A 23,665-nucleotide genomic window follows, 5' to 3' on the forward strand; every position below is an offset into this window, starting at 1 on the left:
AGGGCCGCCCAGCCCGGGCGCGCTGCACAACGGCCGCGAGAACGACCCCGAGGCGGACGAGGACGCCGGGCTCGAGTCCCCCCGCGACAACTTCGCCGAGGACTCCGGGGAATGCTCCTCGTACGCCGAGCGCCCCATCAAGGTGGAGTGCCCCCCCTTCGCCATCCCGGTGCCTCCCGGAGACGGTGAGTAGCGAGCGGCCCCCCCACCTCAGCCCTGCCGGTGCGGCCCCGGCCCTGCACCTTGCGCGTCCTCGGCAGCCTCGGCCCCGCGGGAGGGGAGGGGAGGGGAAGGAGGCAGCGCCGGGAGGTTCTATTGGTGTTCAGCGGCGGGGAACCGAGGGAACGCTGGCGCAGAGCTGAGGACGCTGCTGGTAGCGCTGTGCGAGGACGCGGCTGTCCTTCTCACCCAAGGGTTTTCCCATTCCCTTTGGGTTACGGTGATGATGGAGATCCCGCTGAAAAATCTGCTTATTGTTGCAGATGGGGCAGAAGGCGAGGGGGGAGCTTTTACGTAACGAATTGCTTGAGTTCTTCCATCAGCGCTGCTCCAACTTCAGCAGGCGCGCAGCCATCAGCCTTCACGCAGTGCCTCCCCCTTCCCCTTCCTCCTTGTCCTTTCCCTGCAGCTCCGTGTCCGGGTTGGGGGTGGGGGGAGGGGGGGGACAGCGCTGTTTGTTTGTTTTAAATCTAGATTAACGCTGGGCTTTAATACAAACATGAACCTGTCTTCAGCAGTTGACATCACTGAGGCATCAGCCAATTGGTTGACGTTTAACCAACCTTCTTTTTACACATAAACCCCATCAAAGAGTTGTTTACACTCGTGTGCTTTTGAAATGCAAATCCAGAATGCCAACAGACTGAAACTCAATTTAGATTAATGTAATTACCTGCAATACACAAACGAGCCTATACTATTTAATAGCCTTCACTTAAACCTTTTTAGAAGATCAAAAAGGCTCCTATTGTTGAAGTTCAGTACTACAACAATTATAAGATGTCTGCATGATTTTTGTGCTGCCTTTATAACTTTATAGAAGGCCGTGGGTATTTTTGCTTAGGTCTGAAATAATGGCAGTTAGCATTGAAAGAGTAATAACGTTGTGACGCATTTGGTCCACGTTTCGTAGGGAGATTTTTTGCTGCTTTCTTCTCGGTCCTTCAGAAAAATAATTCTCTCTCCTCTTGTTTTAGGCTTTAAAGAAATGAGCGCTCCGACGGTTACCCCGCCTCTCAGTCAGCCCAAAAGATCAAAAAAGCGCCATGCAAATTTAACGTTGGATAAAATGATGGAGAAATTCCTGCAGCAGAGCGTGGATACAGAAGAAAAATTTTATAGATACGAAGAGCAGAGGCTCAAAATTGAGGACAAACGACGTGAAGCTGAGCACGCTCGAGAGCTCCAGATGCTGCAGATGTTGGGACAGATGTTGTCAGGAATTTCTTCGACAGTAGCACAAAGGGCACAGTCTATACCAACGAGTCCACCTCAGAGAGCAAACCATCGTTCATATGGGGATAACTTTAATTATAATGCTATGACAGCAGCACTTTCTCCACCGATAGGTACTTCCTTCTATAGCATAAATAAAAGCGAGTCTTTTTTAAAGTTCTGTGTGAAAGCCCTGTTAGTAAGTAGCTTTTGCAAATAAAAGGTAGTTGGAATAATTTAATATTGTGGTGAAGGTGTCTGTCTGATGTCAAATGGAATTAAAACGTCGTTTGTACCATTGTACTGATTATTTAATATAGATATGTTAGTTACAACAAATTTCCTTGACTGAATTAATGCTTTTCAAACTCTATAAACGTTGGGCTCTTCTTTCCACAATCACATCTCCGTGAAATGAAGTTAAGGAAGTTTTGTATATAAAAGGCAGGTGGGAAGAGGAAGTATGTTGTAGCAGAAGTTCTGCTGTTGCTGAAGCTAACAGGCCTGACTCAGTGTGTGAAGTTAAGGATGTGCATACGTTTTTTCCACGTTGGGAAGGGAGTGGCATTTTGCCTGCGCTCCAAAAAAGTCAAATGTTAAAATCCAGCTTCTTGAAAACTAATTTCATTATGTAAAAATTACCGGTCTCCTCAGTAAATATCACGTTACTGCAGCAGATATGGTACGATATGGAAACGTTGGCATTGCCTTTTATTCTCTGTCAGTTCATTTATAAATTCTTTGGGGGTCTGAATTTGATTTTATAGAGAAAGACAAAGCAAATGCGCTTGAATTAATTGCACAGACCTTTTCTTCTGTAACACGTGTGGGCCAGAAGTTGACAATCAGATCCTAGCATTTATTACCAGACTTTCTAGAGCCGTGGTTCTGTGTCATTTATGTAGTCTCCTTATGTGGAGGTATGCTGTGTGGGCAAGAGGAAGGCTGGTATTTGGCTGGTGCTGAAACCAGAGTGAGCTTTGGGCGCAGTGGTTGTATCCTGCTGTGTGAAAACAAGTCTCTTTGGGTTTAATTCTGTACTTCACACTGCTTGAAAGAGAAATTCTGGTTCGAAAGGAAAAAAAATACAACACCCAAACTCACAGCATTGAATAATAACCCCACGCTTTGGATCCTAAAAGGTGCACACTGATTCCTGAGAGGATCTTTGAACCTTTACCATTCTGTGTTAAATATGCTGGGTGTCCCTGTAGATGGGTCAGGAACTGGATGTTCAGGCCTGCTAGGGGCTTAGGATAGGTGTTTTCTGATTGGATAGTTGGTCTGCAGGATTCCTCAGTGTCTGAAGGCTTTTCTAGATAAATTACAGCAAGTATATGGATTCTGTGTGTAAATGTTTCCTGTGAAAGGAAACCTGAAGTGCTTTAGAAAATCTCTGAGGAAATCATTGGACATTCTACACTGGTATGACAGTTCCTGCAGGGGTTTACCACTGTTTTTAAAAAACGTTTTTTGCCAGAAGTTGGAAGAGTTTTATTATCTGTAAAGGCTTGAAGCTACAATTTAGTGTCTCTTATTGGATTTCCTTCTGCAGGTGTACAGTTATACTACGCTGTGCAAAAATGCATTGCATATATCCCACTGTATTAAGAGAAACTTTGAATCTTTTAAATGTTGAGGGTGTAACAAAGTGTTTGCAGTGAAGTGCTAAAAATGAAGCTCTTCAGGCAGCACATCCTTTAAGGAATTAGGTTTTCAGTTGTTTATAGCTAAGTGTGCCCCACTGTGTGCACTGGTAAGCGGGACTCTATTGAGAATTCCTTTCTGGCAATTCTGTTTTCTTTCTGTTTGTTACATAATTGCTTGTATTTACAAGATCCAGCAGCAAACGAACAGAGGACTTTCTGAAGTCCTCCTGAGGTGGAAGATAGGTATGTTTCTCATGTGGTTGAAAGCCAGTTAATGTATGAAGTGTGATTCAAAGAAAATAATCTGCCCTATTTCCAGAGGAGATGAGTGTTTTGTTTTACTCTGGGTTGCTGCAATGCTATTTTGGCCGTGGTCCAAAACAGGGTGGATTTTAATTTTTTTTTAATCTCAATAGGAGAGGAATGCCTGTATTATAGAAGGATTTTAGAAGCAAAAGATCAGCCAGGAGTATTTATCGTTATAGAACACTAAAGCATTCTATTACTGAAGATTAGCCTGTCTGGTTTAGGTTTAGATTCTCCAGAGGATGGAGAAAAAGATGCTTTCTGCTGATAGTGCACAGATGCAGTTTTTCTTGCTTAGTACATTTTTCTTTCATTTTCTGGTACAGTTTTTTCTTCTCCAGTTTTTGGGGCTGGGCTTACAAAATGTTACACAGCTGGAAGCTGTGGACTATAGTGCAAGTTATTATTACTTAATTCTCTGTTAATATTTAGCAGTTCCTTGAAAGCTTCTTAGAAGTTCTGTAAGAAAAGAAACCTGACTGAAGTGTAGGAGTAGCTTTCCAATCATATAAACTGCAATTCTGAACAGGCTTCGTGCAGATATGATGAGTTGTGTCAAAATACAAGAGTTTTATTTTTTCAGTTTATGGCTAATATATTGTCCATTTAAGTACTGATGTTCGAATTTGCCGTGCATTGGGTGAACTGTTTAATACTCTTCAGTTATGTAGTATAATTGTTGAAATATGTTTTTCTTCTACATTTTTGCAGTCTTCTGAAACAGCAATTTGAATACGCAGCATTCTGAGTGTATGGTTGGTTTAATATGTAGTTTCACACGTAACTTTGCATCAGAGATCAATAGCTGCATTCTAGCTAAAAATGGTGGGTTTTGTAATGCTTGCAGCTAGTGCAGTTGAATTAGAGTTTTGCAGAATGGCTTCTGTTATGCTCCGTATCCACCTGCCAGAATAAAGCAGTGAGATAGGCCCCGAATCTGCCAAGAAGTGGAAGTCTGAGGGGAAATGGAAATAAAGTAGGGTATCTATATGGAATGTGGGTTTGGCTGTTGAGTACTCGTCTCATGTCCAGGTGTGTTAAGTGCTCACCAAGTGTACGTATTTTAGTTGAGCTGAATTATGGAAATGATTTGAGACTGAACTAAGAAGGTAGCCTTGTGAACGTTTTGCAACTTAAACTATTCTGGGGGGGTTGTTTCTTTCTGTTCATGAGCCCTAAGACTGTGAGCAGTGGGAATACTCACTGCATCAGACTTGAAATGCGTGTAAAAAAGTGATCACCTTCCCTAGCTGCTTGGTGTTTTAAAGGCCTTTAGGTGGTAAATCTTTGGGTTTTTACAAGGACGTCAGTTTGTGAATCTTTGAGTGACTTCGTTACTGTCTGAGTACTTAAATGCTGATGTGTAAGAAAGAGCATATTTTAAAGTAATACTTCTTTTTTCAGTTATAGAGAGATCTTTTTCACTGCACCGAAATCACACTCTAAAGGATATGGAGAATATTTTTCAACTGGTGCGCAACGTTATCCCTCCTCTAACTGGGAAGAGGCATAAAGGTCAAGATGGACGTATAGGCATTGTTGGAGGATGTCGAGAGTAAGTTATTCAGAAATTGGAGTGTTGTTTCCAAGAGGTTGAAGATGTCATTACTACTTGTAGAAGCCATTTAAGCTTGCCTTACATTTAAAACACGAGTATTTTTCAGAGTGCTTTCCTAGTCCATCATCGTGATCTTTCTTATGAATGGTCGTGTTGCCCAGAGGTCATGACACAAACTTTCAGTCATGAATGTGACTGAAACTTAGAGTGCAGTTTGTGCCTGTTTCTACTTCTCAGTCATTTTTGACTATGGTAACACTCTGCATTCAATATTAATGTCTTTTCCCATTGCATGACAAGGTTATGGAAGTAAATGGACTAGAATAAGACAGTTGATCTTCGTTGTATTTTGGTATCTTGGGAACTAGATCTCTCAAGTCAGGAATAGAAGGTTGCTGAGATCATCTTACTGTATGCTTATTATTTTGATGAATTATGTTGTTTACTAGATTTTATTAATATCCTGATTTATGTTCTCGAGCAATAGAAATAGCATGCTTCAGAAGAAAAATATATAAATCAGTTATATTGATCTAGAAATAAAGCCTCTGTTCTGTTTCTTGGCCACTTTCAGTAACGTGTACAATACTTTGAACAAGGTACTATACCTTCCTGTTGTTAATTTTCCCCTTTCAAAATAGAGGTGGCATCTTTCTTCTGTGAAAGAGATCTGCCTTTGGAGATCTGCCATTATATAAAGAGCAAAATGTGCTGTATTGGTTAAAATGGAATTCGTTTTCCTTTTGGTCTGCTAGGCTTGGGTTCTTACCTCTTGGCCCAAGCAGACACCTCTTAGAGTGAGTCTGCCTGTACCTTGCTCTTCAGTCTTCGTAAAGAGAATTCAGGGCAACTGGAATCACGATTTAGGCAATTTGGTTAAGCATCTGAGACCAGATGGGAGTGATCTAGGTCATGGATCTCAGGCTTGGCTTGCAAACAATGCTCGATTATTGTTCTCTTTTATTTGTCTGTTTTCAAACTTCCAAAGTTGATTGTCTGAAAAGAATTTCCTTTTTTACATCATGGTCTTTATAAATATTCCCGTGAAGAAAGCAGGTGACTAAAGTCGCTTCTTTGAAATTAAAGCAAAGTTTGAGATTGGCTTTGGCATAGCAGGATTTTTATCTGTCTTTGACAGCAAACATAAGAGAAAGCTTTTTAATTTGCCCTCGTATTTGAGTCTTCTTTAAGGCAGACTGATTTCCAGTTTATCTAACCTCATGAATGTGTTTCCTAGTCTAAATTGTTTTTCATTTCATTCTAGATACACAGGAGCACCATATTTTGCTGCAATTACAGCTCTCAAAGTGGTATGTGTTCTTCTTCTATATCAATCCAAAATGAACTTTTTCATCATTTATGTTGGCTAAGTGCCATTTTATAAAAGCATTCGGTCTGTGCTGTGCTTGAAATTGGAGTTCTAAAAGGTGTTCTATTTAACAAAGAAAATCCTCAGTTTTGGATTTGTAGAAGTACTTTGTATGGATGTGTCACTTGCTGTTTCCTGTAAATATTTTCTCTGTATAACGTATAGGTAGAGATACTCCAGAAAATGGAAGGTTTTAGAGAGAAAATTGTTTTACCAGAGGCTTGGATAGCAAATCTGAAAACTTGCTGAAGTAGTTTCTCAAGTAACTTTAGATTAGTGTTTACTGTTGCATTTTCAGTGTTGCAGTCAGAACTCTTGGTAAGAATTGAATGAAGTAATCTTCTTTTGAAATCAGAGAATCATAGAATGGCCTGAGTTGAAAAGAATCTCAGAGATCATCTAGTTTCAACCCTCTGCTATGTGCAGGGTCACAACCACCAGACCAGGCTGCCCAGAGCCACATCCAGCCTGGCCTTAAATGCCTCCAGGGGTGGGGCAATGTGCAGCTTTAGGCTTGTAAAATTCTTTGGTGCTGTAATTCTAAACATTGTTGGTTGAATTCAACGTATCTTTATAGTGGCACACTTAATTTACATTATAATCTTTAGCTTTTAGGCTTTTTTTTTTCCCTAGAAGTGTCAACTTTCTTATTTTAGTGACAAATTAAATGACTAAGGATAAACTTAGTGCACACTACATGAATACTGTGGTGATTATTCAAAAGTACCCGAAACATGCTTACATAATATGTATATTTTTCAGAGCTCTGTGATCAGTACTTTCCATTCATTGTGCTCCTTTTGTAGGTTTGTTTGAATAAGCACCAATTCAGTACTTACTCAGTATTTCCTCCTACCACAATCTACACCCCCCCCCCCAAGACTTGCAGTCTCTCAAGGATTTTAACTGAAATTATATCATTTATTAATCTTCTGTAAAATATTACAAACTACTCAGCCTTCTATTCACTGTGTGCAAATACAGAAGTACATTATGGGAGTCCCCTCTTTGAGTAACTCGGTCTCAACTCATTGCAGCTTCACATAAGGAATCGCAGGATCATATTTATGAATTGCTTAGTAGCTTGAAATGTTAAATGTACAGGTAGTAAAGCAGAGGAGATGCTTTATTAACCTTGGGAAATTTCAACATGGAAGACAGATAGCAGATCAGGTTTCCTACATATTACATATTTTTATAGTGTATTTGTGTTTTTTTGAGTTGTTAATGGAAACTTGAGACTAAGCCCCTTGGCTTCGTTTAGCTGAAGGGAAGTTGTTGAAATTGTGCCAGACTTTATCTAGTATGGATTTGGCCCATTGAGTGAAAATGATAGGGCTGGAATAGTACTGAGAGATTCTCATAGCTGTGTTGTGCAAGTATAGTACCTTATTATTTTCCTTTCTTAGTGTAGCTTGTCTCTGTTTAACTCTGTTCTCTTGCCTTTTTTTCTTGTCATGTGTGTGATGTTTTAATCTTTACTAATCTACTAATCTGCAAATGAGAACCATTGTTCAGATGAGCAAAGATTCAAAATCAGTCATCCTTCTGGTGAGAAACAGAAGAAAATATTTTGGAGTTTAGATGCAAATATAAGTTTTCTCTAAAATATTGCATGTTATGCTAAGTCAAAATAGAAAAAAATGAGAAAAGTTCCCTTTAACTACTGAGAAATAGGAAAAGAGGTGAATTATTTGCTGACTAAGCTTTGGAATTCTGAAGTTGTTGCTGTATAATTGATAATTATTTTTGCTATTTTTCTTTTTAGGGTGCAGATTTATCCCATGTGTTTTGTACCAAAGATGCAGCAACAGTGATCAAATCATATAGTCCCGAGCTGATTGTTCATCCAGTTCTGTAAGTGACCTCTGTTTTGTTTAAATGAGTGGGTCAGGAGTAGTGGTTTGAACATTTCAGTCTGACACTTGATTAGTTTACATTAGTTTACACTTACTCTCACTTTTCTTCTTAAGTGTCTTGCTTTATTAGATATACAGCTGCTGCTGGGAATAGAAGGAAAAGATTTATTAACCAGAAGGTGAAAAGTTTAATAACCAACTGTCTTAATAGGGAAGATCCATTTGTGCTTTCCTGACTTTGAGTTCTGAAATGCTTTAGGGATGGATTAACTTGAGGTAGATAAATTGTTTCAGTGAGGTGTTACAGTGGTTACAGTAACGTGGTGTTTTGTCTGATACTGTATGATAACTAAAAAGACAGAAAATCTCCATGGGAGTCTTAGCTTCTAACTGTGCTTCCACTTGGAGTACAGCATATGGCTGCCTTCTAGGAAGGGTTGACCTTGCCTTCAGGGGAGCAATTTTAGAGTTCTTGATATCTGTGGTAATAGAAAAGTTTTATATGAAGAAGAGAAGCAGCGTAATCAAAAACAGATGTGACCATGAACAGTAGAAATATCTGAACAGCAAAATTTCTGTTCATGGAGAACTGAATTGTGCCTACTGAATGGAGATTTTTTACTATGTAGGTTCTCTGTGTTGTCTGTGGAATTCAGATTCCAGTGAAGTCTTTAATCCTTCTGTTTGCAAAGAGAACTTCTGAGTTAAACTTCAGCTTTTCTGTGAATTCCTGTAGATGTACAAAGTATGATGAATCTGGCAATTTTCATATCCGTATTGTATTAAGACTGAAAATCAATGATAATGTGTTTTACTTTTATTGCAATTCTGATTAATTTCACCCAGGCATCTGGCTAATTGTGTGAATCTGTGGTTCTGTAAACATTGCTTATATGACATTAAAAATGAAAAAAACAGGCAAATATCAGAATGTTCAGAATTTATTTGTTAAAACATCTCTTTTTTTTTAGTCTCTTCTGAAAGCAGTCTTCTTCAGTGAGAAAGGAAGAAATCTTGACTGACTGTACTGAGCCCAGGCTTTAGTCAAATCTACAGTAACAACCTGTTTTTCCTGTAAAAGACTTTGTCTCTGATGTCACGTTTTTATATGATCTTTTCAGTGTAGTGAAGCAGTTTGAGTCCTGCTAGCATTGCTGGCCGCTCTTGATTCAGAACCTAATCAAGTCTTTGTACTTTCTCTTGAGCCACGCTTCATGCATGGGAGAAACTCCGGGTAAAAACCACTGAGCTATGACATTGTTTTCTTTTGTGTCCTTCCCTAAAACTTTGCTTTGTTATAATTTCTCTGTGACCCTTCAGAGTAACTAGGTAGCTGTTGTACCACTCTCTTATTATGCTAATCGTAATTATGGCCCCGTGTACTTCTCAATTCACTGGTTGAACAGCTTGGCGTTTTGCCAGGGTTCAACTGCCATTTTGTACAACCAGAAGTCTGACATTTTATCATCTCCTCGGCAACTCGGCTGCTGCTACCTTTCTGTACAACCTTCACCTCAAGGGGGATCAACTTAAGGAAGGAACATCTTTTTGTTGCTGCCCTCTGAATGTAGAGGCTCTTCTGGCTCATCAGAGCTGCTGCAGCTGATCTTTGGTGGCAGGAGTAGCAGAGGTGTGTGAGAGCTAGACGTTGTGCTAGTCTGTTTCAGGTCCTTGGCAAATGCCTGTCGCTTCAAGGATGTCAAGAACATTATGTGTGAAGGATTGAGTAGGATTGTAGAAGGAGAGTTATGAAAATAACCATCCCTCTTGCAGAATTACCAGGGTAATTCCTTGTGGCCACGGCTGCGGATCATCCCAGATTCATTTAAAGTGTAACGTCTTGTGCTAGAGACACCCTATGATGCAAGTTTCTCTTGTAATTTATCTTGTGACTTCATTCTGTGTTCCTGTGTGTGAAGGTAAAAGAGCCAGAACTGCACTTTGTATCCTGGGATTTGGGAAGATAAAGCTTTAACACCTGGCTGTGTGTGTCCTCACTGCCTGAGTTGAATAATGTTCACCGTGTTTCTAGGAACAATGAATTGTCAACATTATCTATAGCGATATTTCCTTCTTATTCAGGGATTCTATCAAAGGCATCATTGATGACTTGGTAGTAATAAAAGTAGCAATAATAATTTAACCAGCTATCCAGTTCAGTATTTTTGCTGTCTGACTTTTTGCTTACCTGTGGAGAAGTGAAAATTACAAAAGTCAAGGTCCTTTGGAGAATGGACTGCACTGTGTTTTAGTCATATCTACCTTGCTCTTCCTACTACCACCCCTGTTTTGTGCTACATTTTTCTGTGTTTTTTTGTTTGTTTGTTTTGTGTTTTTTTTTTTAAATCACGCTCTTCCTATGAACTTTACGCAAATAAAGATAAAATAATACTGAAATGTGAAAGCCAAGGTTTATTGCAGGCATGTCAGTTCTTTGGCTTAGTTCATGTCGAGGAGACTTCTTCAATACCTGTTTTGAGTTACCTTTCTCTCTCTTGATAGGCCATTGATCATAGAGCTGAATGAGCTATATGAACCCAGTTGGCTATATTTGAAAAGACAAAATAAATCTGTTCTGTTAGATTGCCTCTTAGGAAAACGTTTTCGTAATTGTACAGAGTTTTTCTTTGGCCCTTTCTCATTCAAAATGTGGAAAGGAGATTCAAAAACGTTGTTAGTTTGTGGAAGGAGGCTCATAGCTTTTAGTTTCGTTAGTTAAGAATAGCTATTAAACACAGTGAGACTAAACTGTATTTTGAGTAACCTGCTGGAAGAAGCGAAAGGATTTTTGTTACTGAAGCAAGTCAGAGAGAAAGCACCTGTCTGACCAAAGAGACACCTCCTGAATGTCTTGGTTGCTGGATCCTTACATACCTGCAGTGATAAAAGCATGCATAAACTGTGTGATGTTTATCTGAAACCACATTTAGACAGCAGCCTGGCTAGGAGTCACATGAGAAAGTTGTGTTTGTTTGTTGGTTTTCTTTCCAAAGCACTTAGGGTGAGATAAAGGTCAGTTTGCATGAGTGCTGACTCAGAGGAGTATACTTAAGCTGCTTCTAATCATGTCGTGCAGCACCGTGGACAAAACTTGTTCACAGACCTGTGTTCTGTGTCCAGTGTTCTTGGGAAGAAAAGCTGCTGCTTCTTTCCTGAACGCTGCCAAGTGAATAGAAGAAAGGAGATGCATTCATCTCCTGCTCTGTCTCTTTCTTCCCCGTTGTTGCAAGGATTCTCATCCCAGGTGGAAACTTAGAGGTGAAGTTAAAGATTTGTGGTGTCACTGGTGACTCTATTCTTGCTTCTTCTTGATACATAAAGAAGAGAAGCATACATATGTAGACACATTATATTCCAGTTAGGTCCTGGAATACAATCATCCTTCTGAATGCTTGCCATGCTGCTGTGATTTGACATCAGCATTACATTTCTTTGTTATTCGATCTTTCTTGAGTTTGAGTGAAGGAAGGCATGCCTGGTATTTTCTTTATTTATTATTGGAAGCTTTTAGGGTCTTACTCTTTTTTTTAGCTGACAGTTACCAAAACATGTTTTGACTGAGACTTATTCTCTTGTGTGTCCACAGCTGATTTGAAGTACTCTAGCTTTCTAGGTATTGGTTCAACTGTAGTCTGTACCTTTGAATTCAAGTGTAAACTAAAGAGTGATATCAAAGTGATAGAAACTTGGCACTTCATCAGCCAACATTAATTAAAAAAAAAAAAAAAGGAAAGGAAAGGAAAAAAAAGTGTGTATTTGTTTTTCTAGGGGCAATGCTGTTTCATTTTGAGGAAGGTTACCTTGTCAACTCAGCTTCATGCTGTGACTTACAAAATTACAGATTTGGTTTGATTGCAGTCATTCCATTTGGGAGAGATTTTGACAGATTCTACTTACAAAGGCAGTTAAAGGAAATATTAATAGGTCAGGACTGCTTCTGTGAACTCTAAAATGTGAAAACAGCTGAGTCGAGACATTTGGTTGTTATTTTACTTTTGGGGGGAACTGCTGTATCACACATTGGTAATGTGATCTAGATCAGAATGTACTATAACTGCTTTGACGATTAGGATATATCTAAAAGAAGACTGTAAGATAATTGTGGTATCTTTACAAGGCTGGAAGAGCTGCCCTTGAGTGCTGTTGCCATGTCTGTGTGAGAAATCTCCAAAAGCAGATTTAAGTGATAGCTTCTTCTCCTTCGGGGCTCTTTCTCACAGGATATGAGATGCTCTGATCCAAATAAGAGAGGTGACCCCATTTGTGTAGTGAGTTGAGGTTCATAAAAAGGAGGCTGTGGTTGGGTCTGTTGCCTATAGTGCACTGACGGTATACCTGGTGAAATGGAAGATCTCATGCCTGTATGAGAGTCTTTGGTATCTGAGTAGCAGCTGTGGAATATGTTTGGGGTTTTATCAATAAGAATGGTATGATATGGTAACTTAGGCGTTTTTTGCAAATACGTACATTGATAGGTCATCCACACTCTCTCTACCTGAAGGTGGAACATGGAGCAAGGCTGTGGAATATGCAGATTGAGAGCAGTGTTTTGCCATGAGTGTGGGAGGCGCTCAGCTGCTGGATTGCTATTCTTGCTGCTGTGTTGTTGATGTTCTAATGAAACCTGTCATATATACATTTTGGTGTCTAAGTTAGTTTATCCGATGACTGAAGAGGAATAATTAATTTTATTATGATTCATTCCCTCCCTCACTAGGAGGGAATTTTTTTTTTTTTCCTATTTTGCTCCCTGTCCTTTAGTCAGAATGTAGCAAGAGAATAACTACTGTCTATGAACATTTGTAGATTAAATATTGTGTAAGTATCTTTCAACAGCCCGGTAGGTGAAAATGATAGTTTTGTCTTCTAAAGTTTCTTTTTGGAATTTTAATGTATTTAATTCACTAAATATCTCTTTTTTTGGTCTCAAAATGCATCCAGCCAACTTCACGATACTGTCATCACTGAGATTTGCTCCACCTCATTGAAGTTCCTGGGGGGAAAGCTATGAGTTGACCATGGATCAACAAGATTTTCTAGAATAAGCTGTTATTTGTAGCTCTGCTCAAGGGACTAAGAGATGCTACATGTAAAGTTTGGATTTCTGGGAACTTGGAGTAAATTTACAATAATGATTTAAGTATTGACAAATACTTACGATCGTATACTCTATGAGTATATGATTAATTTAATTTTATGCTCTCTTTGGTTTTGCCTATAATTCCTTTTACCTAACCTTTGTGGAATAATCTCTATCCCAGTCTTATTTGCCCATTTTCCAATACTGTCCTCACCTCACTCAAAGTTCACCACAATAGTTAATAATTAGCTTTCTGAGAGAACTGCCTACATTCTAGAGCTACACATTATGTCCTGTCTTTCACTCTTTTGATGTGCTGTATAACATGACAGGATCTAAATGTCAGCAGGTCTAGTGTTTGATTCAGATTAATATAATTACCTGTGGTAGTTGGACAAACAAAACCAAAAATTTCCATCCTCAGATCAGAGACTTGTTCTCATCTTTGAAGATAAGATTCTAGACTGGCTTTTGAAACTGCCCACTTAAAATGTCTTTGAGTTTACCTTTCTGACTTTTGCAGTGATACATTTTAATGTATTTGGAGTTGGCCTCAATCACTATAGCTGTGTGCTGATAAGGTTTTTAAAAATGTGTTCTCCAATAAGGTGCTGTATTGATGAGTTTGCAGGAATTTTGCTTGTATCCCTTGACCTTCTCTAGTAGGAGATCCTACTGATGGTGTTTTTATGAAGTCCGAACCAGATCTCTGATTAACGAGGTGGTTCCACCTGCCTGAAACAGAAGTGAAGAGCTGTGGTCCTGCTGTCTCCTGTCTGTGCTGTCATTCCTAGTTATCTATTATTTCCATAGCTCCCACTTACACCTGTGCTGAATTTGCTTCACAGTTTCTTGTTTCTATGTAAAATCTGACAAGGCTGCAGCTTTTCATGTTGTTCCTTTTCCCACTTCTAGAAAGCAATGACAGTAACTGTCATTCCTGTTGGTTAGGAAATGCTGCTGTGTTTAGAGCTTTCTGTGATAATTTAAAGCTATTGCCGTGATGGCTTTTGATCATTTGCTGAAAGCCACTCTTTGAGTAAAATATGGCATACAGCAGAATTTTGTTTGTTTTGGCAGCTGGAGAGCAGAGTTATGTTTCAGGCCCAAGCTGTCAAGTGTTCAGTTCTGGACAGTGACCAGCTTAGAGCAGACTTTCATATAGGTGGTGACTACTGAATACTGGTTACAGACTGCTGTGGAAGATGTTTAGAAACTGTGGGGAATCTTAGGGCTATAGCCACCATCTATTTTCAAGCTCTGGGTATTTTTTGGAAATGTCTACATCAAAGTTTCACCAAGATAAAGATCTATAAAACTGTCTTATATCAGTTTTTATTGTGTGATAGTGAAATATAGAACAGTTCTGAAGAGCAAAAAGCTTGACTTAAAGCAGTTGTTCTGCTTACTAGAGTTCAAAACTGAGAGGTATAGAAGGCTGTGTGGCTGTGCATGCAGATAGGAGGTAACACTGAGACTATGCAATACCAAATCCAGCAATTACTGTCATAAGCACAACAACTAAACCAGTACTGTTCTTGTACATAAAAATAGCTTGTGTGGAAAGCCAAGAGGATTTCTGTCAGCATGTACTAATATTGGTTTGACAGAAGTTATCTGAAGTTACCAATAATTCACAAAGAAAATTTGTCCTCGCTTCTTCAGAGACTAGGTACTGTTTAATTTGAAGAGAAACTATTGTTTTTTCAGAGTTTTCCGTTAAAATTACGTTCTAAAAGACAGATAAATGAGTGAAACATATAATACGAGGGTAAACATATAATATTCTTAAAACTGTGCCTTGGACCTGTCTATGTAAAGTTCAAGGAAGGCAAAGGATAAAGCTGTTTTGTCTCTTTGCAGGAGACTGCAGTCTTCTCAGCATGCAGAGAGCAAGGCTTTGTCTCTCTCTTACCTGTCAGTAATAGCAAGGGAAGTTTGATCAGAGAAACATGTTTGAAGTCCTTTTTCAGTGTTCCACTGTAAGACTGTGTATTTGCTTCTTTACCTCTGCTTTGACTAACAGACAAAAGTGTAAAGTTGATTGTTAGATAGGAGGTTTTCTTTCTGACACTTAGAATCATAGAATCACCGAGGTTGGAAAAGACTGCCAAGGTCATCTGGTCCAACTATCCATCTACCACCAGTATTTCCACACTAAACCACATCCCTTAGTACAACATCCAGATATTACTTGAACACACCTCCAGGGACAGTGATTCAAACATCTATCTGGGCAGCCCATTCCAGTGCCTGACCTACGTCTTGCAGAAGAAATTTTTCCTAATATCTGACCTGAATCTCCCCTGGCACAACTTGAAGCCATTCCCTCTAGTCCTGTCGCTAGATATGTGGCAGAAGAGGCTGACCTCCACCTCTCCTCAGCCTTGTTTTAGGCAGTTGTGCAGAGCGATAAGGTCTCCTCTGAGCATCCTCTTTTCCAGACTAAACAATCCCAGCTCCCTCAGCCACTCCCTGAAAGACTTGTGCTCCAGCCCCCTCACCAGCTTCATTGCTCTTCTCTGGACATGCTCCAGGGCCTCAATGTCTTTCTTGTAATGAGAGACCAAAAATTGAAGACAGTACTTGAGGTGCATCTTCACCAGTGCCAGGTACAGATGGATGATCACTTCCCTTCTCTGGCTGACTACACTAATTCTGGTACAAGCCAGGATGCTGTTAGCTTTCTTGGCTATCTGGGCACACTGCTAGCTCATGTTTAGCCAAGCATCGATCAACACCCCCAGGTCCATTTCTTCTGTACAGTTTTCACGCTACTCTACCCCAAGCCTGTAGCTTTGTCTGGAGCTGTTGTGGCCAAAATGCAGGAGCCAGCACTTGGTCTTGTTGAACTTCATTCCATTGGCCTCAGCCCATTGATCCAGCCTGTTCACGTTGCTCTGTAGGACCATCCTGTCCCTAGGCAGATCAACACTTCCTGCCTACTTGATGTCATCTGCAAACTTACTGAGGGTACACTCATTTCCTTAGTCCATGTCATCAATAAAGATATTAAACGGGACAGGACTTGACGTTAACTTTAGACTCTTCCCTACCTACTAGACTTCAAAGGAGTTGGGTGGCTTAAGCAAGGTCCTTTTGTTGGATTACAGTTGTTATTTACTTGTTTATTCTGTAGTTGTCCTTTTCTGTATGTAGGCAAAGCTTTATCAGTTGCTCTCCATGCAAGCTAAAAATTTGAGGAAGCTTTATGGGTTTTGGGAGGGCGTTGGTTAGTTTCTTGGTTGAGCAACAATGAGCTGTCATCATCTAGATTTCCTGTAAAATGGTGTCTGATAGTATTTCACTTAACAGTGGTTAGCTGCAAATTAAGTAATTCTTTAAAGATGTAGTCATTGCCTCCAAATCTATAACTGTGGTCTCTCACCATAATCTTTATTGCTCACATCTGCACAATGTTACTGTTGTTCATTTCTCATGTTTACAAGTGTTACTGCTTACATTCAGCTTCACAAATTATTCCCATTGTGTATATCCATGGTGTGAGAATATATTTTTAAACCATGGGAAAGCCAGATTGTTTCCCAATCTCCTACTCCATCTCGTTCCAAAAAAAGCTTACTTTACTTAGGAAAATAAAAGGCAATAGAAAACTGGAAAATAAACAGGACACAGGAGGCAATGGGCACAAACTGGAACACAAGTAGTTCTGTGTAGACACCAGGAAAGTCTTCTGTGCTGTGTGAGTGACCGGCATTGATTGCCCACAGAGTTTGTGGAATCTCCCAACATGGGATCCTTAGCAGTCTCCAGAAAGTGCCTGGATATGGGCATCCTGTTCTGGGTAGTCCTTCTGGAGCAGGGGGGTGAACTAAATGACCTCCTTAGGTCTCTTCCCACCTCCACCATTTTGTGATTCTTTGAAATCCCTTACTTCTAGTGAATCAGAGTCTTGATCTGGGAAGGTAACATCTCTTTTTCCAAGTTTTTTACACTCTTCAGAAATGCAAATACTATTTTCTTGTGACCTTGTAAAAGATCTTCTGAGTCCATTTTATATTAGTATTAGCTTTGTTCTTCAAAGTAGAGGTATTGCATTTGTGATTCCTGTTTTGTAAGAAAGCTGGGTTACTTTATCTTATGGCTCTGTGGTTCTGAATACAACTCTGATTCTTGCTTACTGGATTTTGGTCCATCCAAGCTTGAAGATCACATCTCTTTTGATCAAGAAGTTATCACCTTCATGCCTCGTACCTTTTTAGACGCTTTAAATTAGCACCATATTTTTTTTAGGTTGTGTGCGCACATCTTTGGCAGTGGAGGCGATAATTAAATAGAACAGTTTGAAATCGGGTTAGTAATCAGGCAGAGAAATTGGCATGAAGGGACAAGGGAGGCAAACAGTTAGTTGTGTGAGCACAGTACGCAGAGAACAGCTGAGAACCTGACTTGTATTGTGTGCTGGTATCTCTGGAAATATTATGGTTTTTTGATTTTTTGTTGTCGTTGAAGAGTGCATGTTGGCTTTGTCTGCAGTAGTAAACTGAGCAGAGCCAAGGCGTATGTATTCCCAGAGACCTGAAAATTATTATCTGTACCGTCAAATTATCCGAACAATATTGGGCAAGATTCTGCCTTATGCCAAGCATCCTCTCCTAAACAACTTCTTGCACTGCTGAGGAATTAATACAGTCCAGGCACTGTAGTAGGCAGCTTGGATGTTCACATTGCTCTGAAGCCTTGCAGTGCAGAGGCGAGTTGACTTCTGTATCAGAAAACCAACTGGTGCATGTTTGAGTTTTGTATGTAGATTGTAGCTGTTAAGGGCAAAAAGAGTTTCTGTTTGTGCTAAATCCCATGGTCAGGAAAGCTGGAGAGGATACTTCTTCATTATCTTCCCAAAGAAAAATGATCAAGAATGCTGATCATTTTTACTGTATCAGCTTGAAAATGTTGCTGCTTTGATATCTGTGTGTAGGAACAAGCAGTTCCTACAAGCTAGCATGATAAGCCCTTCTGCTTTGAGAAAAGCCAGAGAGACAGGATAGTGTACAGAGTGTCCTTAGCTGCATAATTGCAGCTGTTGTGAACATCTTGGATCTTAAAGTGAAGTTGGTGTGATGCTACTAAGAGGCAATTTTTGTTCTGCTTTCTTTTATAAGGAATAGAAATTCATCAGCTGTTTTTCAGTATGTTTTTATAGCTGATTTTGCAATGTAATAGTCATTATCACCATTTTAAATCTTTTGGCCCTTTGTATGCCGTGGGTTGCCTCTTGATGTGAAATTGCAAAGGAGTTATGTGAAACGTAATGTTTGTAAAATGCTTTGAAGATGAAAAGCTCTACAGTAGATTTTTATTATTACCCGAGGCAAAGTGAGCAGGAGCAGCTTAATTTTGGACTGTTCATTTCCCAAGAGATGGCTTTGTTTTGAAGAGCGTATGTAATCCACTGGGCTGGAGTCAGAATGATCTTATTTCAAGTTGGAATATAAATAAATTAGCAAACTTTCTACCTTGAGATTATTTGCATGAGAGGTCTGCGAAAGAGCAGAGAAAGTTTTGGTGCAATCTCGGCCCTGTTTGAAATAACATTTATTTGGTGTGTTTGGCTTCTGCTACCCAAATGTATTTCGAATCCAATCCTTTCAAACATCCTTATCAGTGAAGCAGCGTTTTGGCACAGATAGCTCTTCTTCTACAGCTATGATCATTTTCTGTATTTAATATGTGAACAATCGTGTCTGCATTCAGAAATGGTGACAGTTTATTAGAATTGGGTTTAATTTGGTTTTAATGCTCTAACACGTATAGAAAAATGTTACTTCTACCCCGGATTGAGATCAGAAGCTGATAGGTGGCTGTAGGAATGTGCTGTATTGCTGCTTTCCCTCAGCCCTTGGAGAAGGAGGAGCTGCGTGGCTCCATCAGAAATCCAACTTCAGCTCCCATAGCGGGGAAGCTGCTTCATGGACACGGCTGTCATCACGTGCCCCGCCGTCCCCGTCGCCCCTGCGGTGGGCCATCAGTTCCAGCCAGCAGCATTGTTTTGACAGAGCTGTTCTGTAGTGTCAGCACCGGGTGCCTCTGGGGAGCCGGCACGGCCGGGATTTCTGAGGCGGCTATTGTTGGTGAAGGGGCTGCTGGGCCGCGGCCAGGCACGAGGCACCACAGCCCTACGGCCTTGAGCGGGCCGCTTCGCCCACCGCAGCTGCGGCCGCTCTGGGCTCCTGCCTGGCACTTGCAGAAATCGCTGTGGAATTTGCTGATTCTGCCAGAGCGGAGCTAAACACTTGTTCCCAAGTGGTATGGCCCATCGGTACAGCTGCCGGTTACGGAAAACATGCGAGGGCTTTTATCCCTAATAATTGAGCTTTGTCAGATTATTGTGAGCTCAAAATGGTTGGAGTAATGCTATCGTGGAGTACCTCCTTGCTTAGCTTACAGGAAGCTTTTGCCCCTCGTGCTTCAGTTAAAATGTTCATCTATTATTGGTTGCTTAGCCAGAGGTGGAGGGGGAAGCTAAACTTTCCCTCCGTATTGCGGGTAAGAGTTAACTGGCATTGCCAAGCTGTGCTTTCATAATATTCTGACCTATTTACACAACAGAATGGATCAGAACAAAATAGATGGTTCTGGTGAAATACTGAATGCTGTATTGTAACAGTTACATTTGGCAGTGGGTATTCTCTTCATTTTTTCATACATAGACAAAATCATAATGCTGCCGAAACCCTAAGTATCAACCATCAGTGAGTAGCTTGTTTCTTCTGGGACAGTTTGGTTGTCATTCAGTTGGAACAAATGCTCATAAAGCAACTGACCAAAAAAGCTTATGAGTAGCTTCATCATTTTACCATGCAGAATAATCAATAATTGCATAATTTCCAGCAATTTACAGAATATATCTGGAAATATGGTGGATCTTCTCTCCAACGTGTAATCTCCTTGAAGAAGCGTTAAGTAGGAAGCATGAAACTGTGACAGACTGTAGGAAATGTTGGTTTCCTGCCTTTTTTTTTTTTTTTTCTGTTTTGTAATAGCTATAGGGGACACTTGTAATTATTTCCTCATTTTTATGTGGCATCCCTTAAGGAATGAATTGAGAAGGAACTAATGTTTCATTTTAGCTATTTGGACAATCGTTCAGTATTTCCTGAGCAACAAATGTTTGGTAGTTTGGAGGATACAGTTGCTTGATGCTCAGGACAAGAGATCTCTCTTTCTATCTTGCATCTGGAATTCAGATTCTGAGAATATTAAAACGGAGGGGTTTTTTTAACGTCTTTTTTTCGTCTTTTTTTTTCCTTCCTAATTCTGTTTAGTGATAGTCCCAATGCTGTCCATGAGGTGGATAAGTGGTTACCACGACTGCACTCAGTTGTCATAGGACCTGGCTTAGGCAGAGATGAAGCTCTACTTGAGAATGCTAAGGTAATGTGTTTATTGAGGTTTTATTCCCTGTCTTCATGTTGAATTTTATTAACCAATTTCGTATCTTTTGCTTGATTACACCGATGTTTCTGATTAAGGTTACCAACTCACAGATTAAATAAAATTGTTGCAATATATTTCCATAATTGAAACTGTGATATTTTCCACAGTTCATTCTCACCCACTTTCTTAAAAAATCTACATAAAATTGGTTCTTTTTGTTTGATTTTTATTTTTGTGTTGTTGTTTTTTGTTTGTTTGTTAATGAACGGTTAGTATTTATTGTAGCAATTATAATTTAAAGGGAGGAGTTTAACCTGGTATTGTTGATGGAAAATTGCAGCTGTTAATTATGGTCTTCATTATTAAAATTCAGAGGGATATTTTAAGTTAAGAGACCCAGATGGTTGTTTTGATTTGCTTTTGTTTTCATTGTTAAAGTTGCTAATTAGAAATAGATATTGGCATCTCTAGGTTAAGGGCTCTGTGTTTCCTTAGGTGTTGAGCACCTGTTACTGTAAGAACCTCAGTATGAATTTGAGTTCCTAATTTTAGGAGCTATATTTGGCAACATGTGCCAGGAGGGGTACCAAAGAACAGAGATTGTGTCCCCTTGCAATAAGAAATAATAGTCTTAATTATAAAATGTTGCAGAATTGTACTCTGGATAAAGAAGTAATCCTATTTTCTCTCAAGTCTTAATGTTGACTGAAAACAGGAGCTTAGATAGCTCTGTACGTTAAGCAATAGGCACCCACACAGCCTTCCAGATGCTCTGTGCTACTCCCGACACATCTTTGCATGTTCAGAGTGTATGTTTCAGTTCAAACAAAATTAGGTTGATATTAATTTTAAAAAGTCTGAGAAGTTACACTGAATTAATCAGTGGTACTAACAAGTGGAATTAATAGAATTTACAGAAATGTTGGAAGTTAAACAGTGGATTTACAAAGCATAAGAAGCAAAAGATTAAAGACCATCCAAGCTGTCCAAGACATGTGGAATGCCTTGATAGTAGTGAAGGTCATTTTTACTAAATTTTTGTTAGAGAAACTTGCCTTTGAAAGTTCTTCATTCCTTTAAACCTTCTCCTTTCAAAAAATGTCTTTTATGACATAGAAGTACAAAACTAATAAAAAACATGGATTCAGAGTGGCAATAAAGGAATTTAGTACAGCTGATAGTAAAGCAAATTTGATCCTATATGAAAATTTTTATCAAAGATTTTTAGAACTTTATTAAGAATTCTTTCTCCAGCAAAAAGATTTGAGCGATGCTTTTTCATTTTTTATTTTTACTTTTCTTTCTAAAGAAAAGTGACTTTAAACAAAAGTAAATAACACTTTGTTTAGAATATCTAAAATACTTAAGCTTCTTCAGTACAAAAATTTCATCTGGATTTTAAAGATATCTGTCATGTTCTTATCTGCATTACAGAAGTATAAATATTTTTTACTTTCTTAGTAAATTATAATCATGCTTTTACTTCAGTTTATGAGTATGGTTGTTGAGCTTACTTGCAGTTAACAAAACAAATACAGCCAATGAAGACCAGCAATTTGGAAGTTCATGCTAATATCTAGGGCCATGTTTATGTGAGCTGTAGGTCTGACCGTGTTAATTTCAAGCCACATTAAAGCTCAAGTTCTTTGTCTTTGCTATAATTATGTAAATGTTAGTTAGTTATCCAGTTACGTGCGGGTTTTTTTGCTTGTTTGAATCCCACAACCATTATCTCCTAAATTCTTCATTCAACCAAAAGCTTAAATAAGTCCATATAACTGGGGGCGGACACTGGTTGCGTGCTTAAGAAAGGCTGGTGTTTCTCTGTGCTGAGGAAAGGCTGTCTCCCTCTTGTTTCTGCAGTGAATTTTAAGCTTTGTATCACTCTTCACGTTTCAAAAACCAAGCAAGTGATGATAGCATTGCTATATTAAACTTTTCTAGATTCTGGCTGAATGTGTAATTCTCTCGGTTCCCTTTAAGCATGCTGTCATTTGAGTACATTGCTGAGATGTAGATTAGTGTCTGCTTTTGTTTCAGGGTTTTGTATCAGAGTGGCAGTGACAATGAGAGGTTTCCTCTGTTCCTCTTTCCTGATTGAAGTGGTGAGGCTTAGTGGTCCATCGGCTCTCTGATGCTGTTTCTATTTGGGTCTTGTCAGAACTGTACAGGCACATTGCCTGCAAATGTATTTGTCAAAGCAGGCATGTGTTTGCTTTTTTCTCTCTTCTGAGCTTTGAGAAATCAAAATGCTAATTCAGTATTCTGCAGTTTCTGGTATCGGACAATGGACAGTGACTTACTGTGAAATAGCTGTAATATTTGTTGACAAGAGTATGTATCTTGTCACACAAAACCAGAGATTACTTTGCTTTCATGTTGTCATAGAATCATAGAATGGTTTCTGTTGGAATGAACCTTAAAGATCACAGAATCACAAAATTGTAGAGGCTGGAAGGGGCCTCTAGATATCATCGAGTCCAACCCCCCTGCAAAGCAGGTGCCCTACAGCAGGCTGCACAGGTAGGCATCCAGGTGGGTCTTGAATATCTCCAGAGGAAAATCCACAACCCCCAGTTGTTCCAGTGCTCCATCACCTCACTGTGAAAAAGTTCCTTTGCATGGTGGTGTGGAACTTCCTGTGCTCCAGTTTATGGCCATTTCCCCTTGTTCTGTCCCCACAGACAGCTGAAAAGAGGTTGGCCGTGTCCCTTTGATGCCCACACTTAAGATATTTATAAACATTAATAAGGTCACCTCTGAGTCTTTTCTGAAGGCTAAATGGACCCAGGTCGCTCAGCCTTTCCTCATAGCAGAGATGCTGCAGGTCCTTTAACATCTTCGTGGCCCTCTACTGGACTCTCTCCAGGAGATCCCTGTCTTTTTTTGTCCTGGGGAGTCCAGAAATAGATACAGTACTCCAGGTGAAGCCTGACCACGGCAGACTAGAAGGGGAGGATCGCCTTCCTTGACAAGCTCCAAACCCCCCACTGTGGACAGAGCTGCTCCCCA

The 23,665-nt window shown here is 39.7% G+C and overlaps 1 protein-coding gene across 1 annotated transcript in view; it reads left to right on the plus strand.

The window, feature by feature from the left end:
- Positions 1 to 59: 59 nt before the first annotated feature.
- NAXD (NAD(P)HX dehydratase) overlaps positions 60 to 23,665 on the plus strand; it is a 48,508-nt gene continuing 24,902 nt past the window's right edge. Inside the window, exons 1-6 of the mRNA XM_003207857.4 lie at positions 60 to 185; positions 1,197 to 1,568; positions 4,794 to 4,944; positions 6,212 to 6,257; positions 8,085 to 8,173; positions 20,542 to 20,650. Of these exons, the coding sequence (XP_003207905.2) occupies positions 1,208 to 1,568; positions 4,794 to 4,944; positions 6,212 to 6,257; positions 8,085 to 8,173; positions 20,542 to 20,650 (756 nt within the window). The 5' untranslated portion in view covers positions 60 to 185; positions 1,197 to 1,207. The remainder of the gene's footprint in view (positions 186 to 1,196; positions 1,569 to 4,793; positions 4,945 to 6,211; positions 6,258 to 8,084; positions 8,174 to 20,541; positions 20,651 to 23,665) is intronic.

The sequence above is a fragment of the Meleagris gallopavo genome, chromosome 1, assembly GCF_000146605.3.
Source record: "Meleagris gallopavo isolate NT-WF06-2002-E0010 breed Aviagen turkey brand Nicholas breeding stock chromosome 1, Turkey_5.1, whole genome shotgun sequence".
Lineage (NCBI taxonomy): Eukaryota > Metazoa > Chordata > Aves > Galliformes > Phasianidae > Meleagris > Meleagris gallopavo.